At 39.2% G+C, this 9,951-nt stretch overlaps 1 protein-coding gene across 1 annotated transcript in view; it reads right to left on the bottom strand.

Moving 5' to 3' along the window:
- Positions 1 to 5,869: 5,869 nt before the first annotated feature.
- Positions 5,870 to 9,951, bottom strand: part of LOC138022040 (substance-P receptor-like) — a 14,425-nt gene continuing 10,343 nt past the window's right edge. Inside the window, exons 3-4 of the mRNA XM_068869062.1 lie at positions 9,174 to 9,406; positions 5,870 to 7,057 (exon numbers count right to left, since the gene is read on the bottom strand). Of these exons, the coding sequence (XP_068725163.1) occupies positions 6,293 to 7,057; positions 9,174 to 9,406 (998 nt within the window). The 3' untranslated portion in view covers positions 5,870 to 6,292. The remainder of the gene's footprint in view (positions 7,058 to 9,173; positions 9,407 to 9,951) is intronic.

A 9,951-nucleotide genomic window follows, 5' to 3' on the forward strand; every position in this document is an offset into this window, starting at 1 on the left:
GATTTTTGGAGTTTCGGATAAGCTGTTTCGTCGGTCAACAGAGAGTCAACGTGATTTTATGAAGAAAATTGCGGCAAGGAGTCAGTTTTTGAACTCTATAACCACGAAACCTAATTTTTCCTCCTTTCACAAACCGGAAAATGGTTTTGGATAGTTTTTTTCCGCAGAAAACTTCTTATGTAGAAGAAAAAAACAGAAGACAATTTCACTTATACAGCAAACGCGAAAATGCCTACTGTCACGTAGAAACGGCAAGCAGCAGCCGGCAAACGTAGGAAAGGGCGGGAAAATCAGCGTCACGAAATCATCGTCACGAGGTGATGCGAAATCTCTATAATAGCAGGGGTATCCCGGCTAGCCGATTGCGAGCGGATACGATTTCTGACTGTAGTTTACATTTTTCCTCATAGAACTTAACTTATTCAATGTCACCGTTTGATTTGGCACTTGGCACTCAAACCACATCTCACTTGAGAACAAAGAATAATAAATTACTGGGAATGATTGTAATGATTATCTAGCGAACGACTAAATCATTCTCTTTGATAGAAAGCGGTGTCTCAAGCAGTCTGTGGTGATTGAGGAATCCGATTTTCATATATTTTGACAAGAAAAAAAATTCAATTTGGTATGATTTTTTAGTGTCAGACTGGTAAAATGTAGATAGCAAAAGTTTGTTTGCGGAAGACGTCAACGTCATTCAACCGGTCATTCCGTTTTTTTCCCAGTCTGACCGTTTTGACATTACCGCTGCAAATGAGACGACAAATGCAGCGTCACATTTTTCTCTCCTTAAGCAGAGACGACAGAGACCCAAGAGTTTTTACTGTGTTGATGGTTTGACAAAAAGCAGGATTCCCGTATACTCCGAAAACCAAGAGTACCATTGTCATTAAAATTTATTGATACAGTTTCGCCAACTTTCATCTACATGTACAGTGTAATGAACCAATGTCATTTCCTAAATTGCAAGGCAAACTTTCTAGTGGAGCCTTTTCCGGTCAGTTCATATTGGCTTCCTCAACATAAAGTTACCTTATCAGCTGCTCATTGCGGTTAAAAATTACTGAGCTCTGAAATAAAAGGATAACAATAAGACAATTCAAGATCCCTAAACCCAGCGGAATTCTCCATTAGTCTGAACACTATGAAGGACTCACTGGAAGTGCTGCATCAAAACACGAAACTTATGAGTATGTTGAAGAGTATTATTTACTGCTATAACCTTTTTGTAGACTTGCCTTTGAAGCTTTTACTATTTTTTATGTAGACAGCTTTTTTCCAAGACAGGCTAGTTTTACACCATTGCTTTCCACAGTCTGATGTTTGTTTGCGCGATTTCTACTCATCTTCTTCATGGGTACAGTTTTCTGTTCAATTCAAAGCCCAATAGTAGATAATGAATCAGTAAACGCAATGGGTAAAACGTTAATGAGTTCAATCGATTAAGGTGTGGCAATTTTTTTTCATGCCGTTTTGGCAAAAACCTTTCGATTGAGTTCATCTCGTGATTGGAAAAGCGGCCAACTACTGACATTGTAAATGATGTATCGAAAAAACTTTCACAGCCTTCTTTACAAAATTATTGTTGGTAACTTTTCTTCCCTTTAGACTACACAAAGATCCCACATACATACGTGCCAAGTAACGTATCGGGTACGTTTTCATATTAAATACTTTTAGGCGACCGCCGTGTATTAGATCATAATTCACCCTGGAGCACGAAGTCATTAGTTCATATGGATTACTGTTAACGTTGGCAGGTCGTAATTAGCGCGATGAGACTGATCATTTACATAGAGCCTTAAATTAATCAGAAAAATTCAAGCCTGCAATTATTATTGAGAGCAGCAAAGCTCTGTTTATGCCCTTAAAATTCATAGTGACCTGTCCACACCGAAAAAGACAAAACCTTCAAAACAGTATTTACAACAAAGTTGCGTGTTTCATCATGATTATCTGTGGTGGGGCTGCATATTCTAATTATAATGGAAATTAACAGTATTCTTCTTGCTTTCTTGACAATATTAAGGTTTCTGGTGTGGGTTGTTCAAAGTCAGCAGTCCTTTCTCTGTTCATTTTTTCGAAAATTCGTCTTGTGAAATTCAAAAAACCTTCACTCGTCATGTCGACCCATATCGTAAAGTAGCTCGAAGACCATTTAACAGCTCTGGAACAAGCCCGTCAATATTTTTTTTTTCTAGGTCAAACTATGGCTTATCTTCTAGGAGAAAGCATCATTCCCCTTTACCCTCTTGCTCCAAAGTTCAAGTTCTTTAATTTGTTTAATGTCAGCTATTCGCCTTGATACGCCTCCAGTTTAATCGACGGTTACGTATTTTACTTCTGATTTTACGACTTTTGATATGTAAGCTCCCTTACCTTCCCACAAGATAATAATAACAACAAAATTGACTTGAACAGGGATACTTTCAAAAGTTTCAGGTGTTTCAGGTGTTTGAAGCGTTTGAGGGAATATAAATACCATAATTGTTCTCGTTGTTGCTAATTTCCAAAGTTTTCCAAGGAGGTTAACATTAATGGCGCAAAAAGCTGTTTAGGAAAAACAGGAAAAGTTAAAATTGACATTCGGGCAACAAATTCACCAGTGAACGATTAAAATCAGTATTTTGTTCTTGGAACATTGTCTCTTTCAAAGGGACATGTAAAAATATTCGTCTAAAAAATTTAGTATTCATATGTTCGCATCCAGCTCTACTTATCAAGTCCTGCTCACACCCATAAATATGAAAAAGGTGAAGACCTTTTTTCGAACGAGACCACGCTATTTGATTTAACGGTCCTGTGCGAGTACACACTTATTCAAATTGCAGCTTTTAGAATTTCGCATAAGTATCAATCGAATAACGGAATAAGGAAATGAGGCTTTCTCTTACTCCACTTAAAAGTAAATACGGATACTTATTGACGGGTACGTTCGAAACTTTGAAAGACCAATTCATCCAAGTGATCACCTAATTAAACTTTTAGCAAATACGAATGTATCTTATTTGCCAAGCAGATGCGAAAAAAGCACATTATACTTATTACGTTAGATTGTTTTAACCTTTTCCTCGGTGTGGAGGACAGGAAACCGCGAAACAGGTTTAGTTTCTAACAAGACTGATGCAAAAAAAAAAAACTGCCGGTACAAGTAAACATCGTTTCATCCACCGTATTGCCACGTTTTTGGATTTTTCTTAAATCTTCGATAATTTCGAATGTGTTTTCCCTGGCGTCCTTTTTGAATTTTTATTGAAGCGTTTGAGCTTTTCCCATTTTCTGTAGCATCTGTCCAACGGGTGCTGCTATTTACAACTGTTTATCTTGATGTTAGGGCGTTATTTTTAATTACTTCATTCAGGTACTTCACAAAACGACGTTTCAAGGCGGGGCTTAAATTCGGAACTCTCGGTGCAGAATTTGTACTTTGCCTCATTCCTAGTGATACGAACAATAAATAAGCTTTTGAACTCGGTGTTCGTTGCGTATGACAACAGCACGTACCTATGAGCATCTCCTTGGGTTTTCACTAATCGAGTGAATAATCGAGCTACGTCGGTGCTATATATCTGAGGGGTCATTTTTTTAGTTGGCCGGTATAATAATGCCCGACGTAAACGAAGTTCTAGAGAAAATCACCTGACCCTCACAGGATTCTTTTGTATTTGTATCTTTTGCGGGTCCATTGTTTCCAATGATTCAAAGAACATGTGTTTTATTGTAATGATAATTAAAGCAAACAGATCAAACCGAATGCAGATTAACCATTCATTGAAAGCAAATGAAAAAAACAGCTTCTGACCCCAAAACCGGAATAATATCAATTGAATAAGTTTTGATCTCAGTAGTTCCGGGCATGGTTATTAAACTCTTATATATTGGGTTGGTGTTTATCTTTTGGATTTGTAAATACCTCCTTTTGTTCGTATTTGTGAGAAAACCGCAGTATACCAATTTTACCGCTGGGAAAGCAAACATTTTCTCGTTATTCTTTGTGTCGTTGATGTCTTAAATGTTTAAAACATTTTATTAAACAAAACTTTGTAAAGGAAAGAAACATTTGATTGAAGAAATTTGCTGGTTGTCAAGGTTATGGAATTTTAGTCTTTGACAAACGGCACTTAAATTTTAAACAAATGAAGATAAAACGGTCGATCGTGAAGAAGAGTGTTATTCCACGTTATTTGAGCTTAACTTCGAGGACCAAAAAATCATGTGTTTAAATCGAAGGCGACAAGAATCATTCAAATTCAATAAATCATTTTTTTCTGATATAAACAGTTTTCCTCCAGTCACTTTATTGACGGAGAGGAGGTTCTTGAACAATAGAGGCCACAGGGATACCACTGAAGAATCTAATATGCCAACAAGAGCTGGGCCCTTGTTCCAAGCCGGCTATTGGAAATAGGAAGAAACACCAATTTTACACGGTCTTAAAACCGACAACGCGTTATAAATAAAAAAACTATGTTCTTTAAATTAGCTTCACCATCACACGATATGGTGGCAAAGGGTTGTAGAAAAGTAGATCCTACAGGATTCTTTTATGACCTAGGATCGCAGAGACAAAGAAACCAAAAAGACAGATTTTGCATAGCTATAGGGCTCTTTATTGCATATATATTCAAATAGTTTTATCCACCTCAACAGCTTATCTTTTACTTTTGATCGACATCACTTCTCTTACAGCGCGTCTTCGAGCAACACAAGATATCATAATCGCATTTTATCATTTAGGAGGGAGACAAGTCTTCTTTTAAATAGTAGCCTGTAGATCACGTTTTTTTAGAAGAGTCATGATTTTCACTTAAAATGAACTGTAACAAGGGTTGCAGACTACCTGACCACCGCAATCAGAGATCTTGTTATGTTTGATTGCTGTGATCTGGTTGCCTCGACCTCTTAACAAAGTTGATTTGTGAAAACGCTCATTTAGAGGATTTTCTATAAAGGTGCATTAGAGTCAGTAGTAATGTAATTCAGCGGGTTTCACCATGAATAATATATCCCATGATTCTAAAGTTCACTCCAAACGAGATGGCGGATTCTGCCAGAACGTCCGGAGGACAGCAGCAGTTTCAGTAGTTCAACTGCCGCGGTGTCACATGGAAAAGTGATTGCATTGGTTACTTAAGTTGGAGATAGCGCTTGTTTTATTTATATAATGATAATTCAAGTATTTATTTCCTTCCGTCTTCGTTTGCTTCGCACGCCTTCCTGCATTAGTACCCCGATTCGATATTGGGAAGGAACGGCCGGGGAATAGAAATAGAAACGATACCAACCAGTACGAAGGACGAAAAGCCCAGCCAGTGCATGACATAACTATTCCCGAATTGAAATTCCTCACGAAAATTGCAGCGACAGTTAGACCACTCGGCAAGTTTATGGAAAATTTGTAATTTTCTGTTTCAGTGTTCTTCTTTGAGCCTTTTTTCATTTTTAAATATTCATCATTGGATAACGCAATTCTCCACTCATTGGTTCAGCCATCTTTGTAGGGGCTTAACCATGATGTTCATTAAAATCGACACCCTGCTTTTGCCATAAAGCGTTACTGTGACCATGTAAAGTCAATGTACGCGTCATAAAATTAATTTTGTTAGAGGAAACAAAACGACTTAAGGTGGCTGGAACCAGTTACCAGTTTCATTACTTTTTAGGACCTTTTTGTTAGAAGGGTTGTCACTACAAGACTGTATCACGTAAAAGAAATGTTATAATACCATACCAAACACCAATTATTACTTAACAAAATGCTCTCTCTATTTTGAAGTAATAGGTTTCCATGGAAACATGAAAGCTCTCAAATTTCACCCTATATTTCGTCTTTACTTGCTTATATCTCAAAAATGAACTCGGTGAACCCCATTTTTATTGTAAAATAGTAATTAGCAATTTGAGATACCATTATCTGCAAAGTTAAAAAAAATCCTTGGGAACCAATTTAGGGCTATCTTAAATTATTGAACATTTAAGGTAGCTCTGAAGTGGCTGTCGCTTAAAGGTGGGCCTGTAATCGCTTTTCAACTGCGTTTGCAAGGGACAACGATACAAAATTGCCAGTTTGGCTCAAAACTCTATCCCCGGTTCAACGAAAAGAGATAAGATGATCAAAGTCAAATGGGCACTATTTTTTTTTGGTCATCCATAAATGGAGGATTCCCGTCAGGAATCCCTTCAGTGCTTCCAAAACTGAAAAATATAGTAATTGTACGTTTGTGCGCCACGTAGTTCTTTCCAATGGACTGGATTGGATTTAACGGGATTACTTTTGCTGGGTAGAATATCAGTTCAGTGTTGGACGACAGCAAAGTCTTCGAAGTATGTTTTTGAATTCGTGATTAAATCTCTGATTGAGGAAGATGTACAGGCAAGGATTAATGGCGCTATTGGCATGCGAGAGGAAGTAAAAACTTGTATCCAAGTGGCCGACTTTCACAAGCTCTAAAAAAGTGTCCGTGTAATAGTAAATCATCAAATGTATGATATGGGTCGGCAACCAACAGAGTGCAAATGTCAAGACGACTATAATGAGCATGCGCAACACTTTACGCTTTGACGTCTGGTTTTGACGTTTCTGATGCGCCGTAGACTCACCGGGAATCATGCGTGACCACAGGTGGCGCCCAATGCGAATATAAAGCACCGCTATAACAGCCAGTGGGATTAAATAAAGCACCACAAACGTGATCATGAAATAGACCCTCCCAATCTGGTACCGCGTTTCGCGGTTGTCGGACAAGTAAGTCCAAACCATTCTGCAAACCCATTTGTCACCTTTATCAGCAGGGACGCTGTCAAATAACACCAGATACAACGAGAAGTACAGCGAGGAAGAGATCCAAATGACACAGGTGATCAGTTTGGTGTTGCGAATAACAGGAACATGAGCAAAAGGATGAAGGATGGCGAAATAGCGATCCAACGAGATAAATACGAGCGTGATTATGGAGGCAGCTATTGATAGGACTCCGGCGAAATTGACAAACTTGCAAGTGACTGCACCAAAACTTCCCGAGAGCCAGGTCTGTCCAAGGTAGAAAAATTTTACCTACAAAGAGGATCACATATCGGTATAAATATAAGAGTAAGGATTGCACAGTTGGTTAGTGCGCGGCCTTCTTTGCGAGGGATCCCCAGTTGGATTCTTAGTAACCTCACATCTTTGCCTCGACTTCTTTCCATTCTGTATAGCTTCAGATAGCATTAAATACCCTTAAAACGGAGTACTGATGGAAAGAGGGAGGTAAAATGGACGCACTATCGGCTTCCTGGGAGAATACCCTCGCTCTAGAGGGTAAAGGAACTTCCGACGTTAAATAAGGTGTACATTTACCTTTACCTAAATGCAGAGGCATTTTGTGCATCTGACTTACTTAAACAAAGAGCTTTAAGAGGAAAAAAAGTCTCATAACTTCTCATATAACAATTGGAAAAAATTCTTATAACTTTTCATATGAAAATTCATTCTCGTCACCAGAGCCTCGGATCGACCCAAGGCTCTTGGAAACTCTATGTAGGAAAACATGCGCCGTAGGGTTCTCACAGCCAAAAACTTACGGCGCCTGCTCACTCCTCGTGCTAACATGAATGCACCAATTAGAGACGATTTTGATTGTTGTTCAGGAAAACCAATGAGAAGACACTTTGGTTCAGGGTTCCCCAGAGCTCTTCTCTCGCTTAGTCAAGAGAAGAGCTCAGGGGTCGAGATTGATGAAAATTGAAAAATTAAGCTGTAACGGACAAGTATACAAAAAGGAGGTTTTAGGGCCGGTTTACATGATACGATTTTTGTCGCATGCGAGAAGCTTACGACAGGCGTACGACACGACTTACGATTGTCGCAGCGTTTTAAACCCATTTTAAAATGCTACTACATTTTTTCTGACGTCCACAAAAATCGTAGTGGCCCTGTCGTGAGCCGTTGTCGCATGCGACAAAAATCGTACCGTGTAATTATAAATCGGCCCTAAATCGGACCTTAGGAAGTCTCGCATTCTTTTACCTTTTGAAGCCTGCACAGGCTTAGCCCACAATCTCCCGTTGAGTGAGTGTGTAATAGCTTGTATGTTAGTAAAGATTGTTGGATAGGCCGAAAAAATACGAGAACCAAAAAATTTCAGTTTTCACGCACATGATAATCGATAGTGATTTTAAGCGAGACAACATGTTTGCATTAGAATGTAGTCACAATATAATGATGCAAGACTGGCTGTACTGCTGTGAGTATAAATTTACATTTTTTGTTTTATTAATGTGTTTGTCAGGTACAGCCTAACTTTATCAGAGAGTTAAATGATTTTCACAGTATCAATAGAGATCTTTAGCAACGACGACAGCGACATCAACAGCAACGAGAACGTCAGCAATTTGCATATTTGGTGGTCAAAAACAATTGGCAAAAACAATAGCTTTGCACGCTCTGCACGTGCGCTTTTAATTTTTTGTTCATTTGTTTGCCATCGTTGACAAGACCGCGAAATGACCAAATTTGTGCTTTTATGGCTTGAAACTATATTTTGAGATGACGTTGTCGTTACCGATAAAAATGTTCGTCGTTAAACGTGAATTCGCGTCATTGTAATCACTTCGCGACTATTCCAAGGATTTTAACGTGAAAAAGGGGTGGCAAACCTACAATCGTGGACAAAACTCTAAAGAAAATTACCCTTTCAAGCGCTTTTAGTTGTAAGCAAACAATTCCACCCCCCTCCCCCGTCTCAATGTTGCTTTCTGGGGGTCGGTCACGAACAGTTTCCTGGCAATCAACATTTTCCAAATCAATATTGGATAGGGGGAGGGGGGAGGGAGAAGAGGTAACTGCTGTGAAATTCACAAGGGAGAAGTAGTGAAAAAGTGCTTTTTGTCAGTTTTTGTACGGTTTTCTCAACGAGTTTCATCCACGATTGTACTATGAAGGGCGCTCAGTTTAGGGGAGAAAATGAAAAATTATCCTCAAACGCTGACATACTTCTCCCTAAAATCTCAAGTGTGGTCATTTCACGTTGTTGTTTTGCTGACGACGGCAAAGAAATTGACAAATATGCAATATATGTTGCCGTCGCCATTGTCGTTGCTAAAACTTCCTAATATGGCTGCCGTGACATCACGTGACTGTGACCGGGTCTCACGACCTGACCCTTGACCTTATAACTAAAACAACTTACCTCAGAGGGCATAAGGAATAACGAAACGAGCAAATCCCCAATGGCCATGTTTACTATGAGAAAGTTGAATGTGCTCTTCATCCTTTTGCGTGTAGCCACAATATAGATAATGCTTATGTTACCGAAGAAGCCGAAGATAAAGATCACCACATAAGCTAGTGTCATCCACACCGCGGTCTCGCTCCGCTGGGAAGTCAAAATGGGGACGGTTGCGACTGTGGCGTTGTCACCTCCTGTTTGAAGAAATTATTTAGGTTACATTAGCCACAGAGAAAAGATTTTTACTCTACAGGCGGGGAATGACCTTTATAAGAGACATTTTAAAGCAACTAACGCGGTTATGGCGACGGCAAAGCCACGGAACGAACGGTTTTGACGGCAAAAACTGGCAAATGTTCTGTACAGGCGGTACTCAGTTTAAAAATTTACTCTTGGCCATCTTCCCGAACACAAACGAGAAATGACTTAATTTAAGGGTTTGGCAACACCGTAAGAATACAGTGGTAAATCTTTTTTTCTGATTTCTAATCCTCATTCAAGGCCCCTTCAAAGAGTATTGTCCTTGGATATTTCTCACACCGTATACAACGGTAATAGCCAGTCATGGGCTCCTGTCTGAACAACATGCAACAAACAGAAATAAGGTGAGTTTGAAGTCGTTTACCATTTAAAAATGGTAAACGACTTCAAACTCACCGTCGTCCATTTTGCACGCCCAAACCTGATGCAGGTCTGTGCATGCGCGTGGATTTACCGCTGGACAAAAAGACTGTGGAAA

The sequence above is a fragment of the Montipora capricornis genome, chromosome 10 (assembly GCF_036669925.1).
Source record: "Montipora capricornis isolate CH-2021 chromosome 10, ASM3666992v2, whole genome shotgun sequence".
NCBI classification, from domain to species: Eukaryota; Metazoa; Cnidaria; class Anthozoa; order Scleractinia; family Acroporidae; genus Montipora; species Montipora capricornis.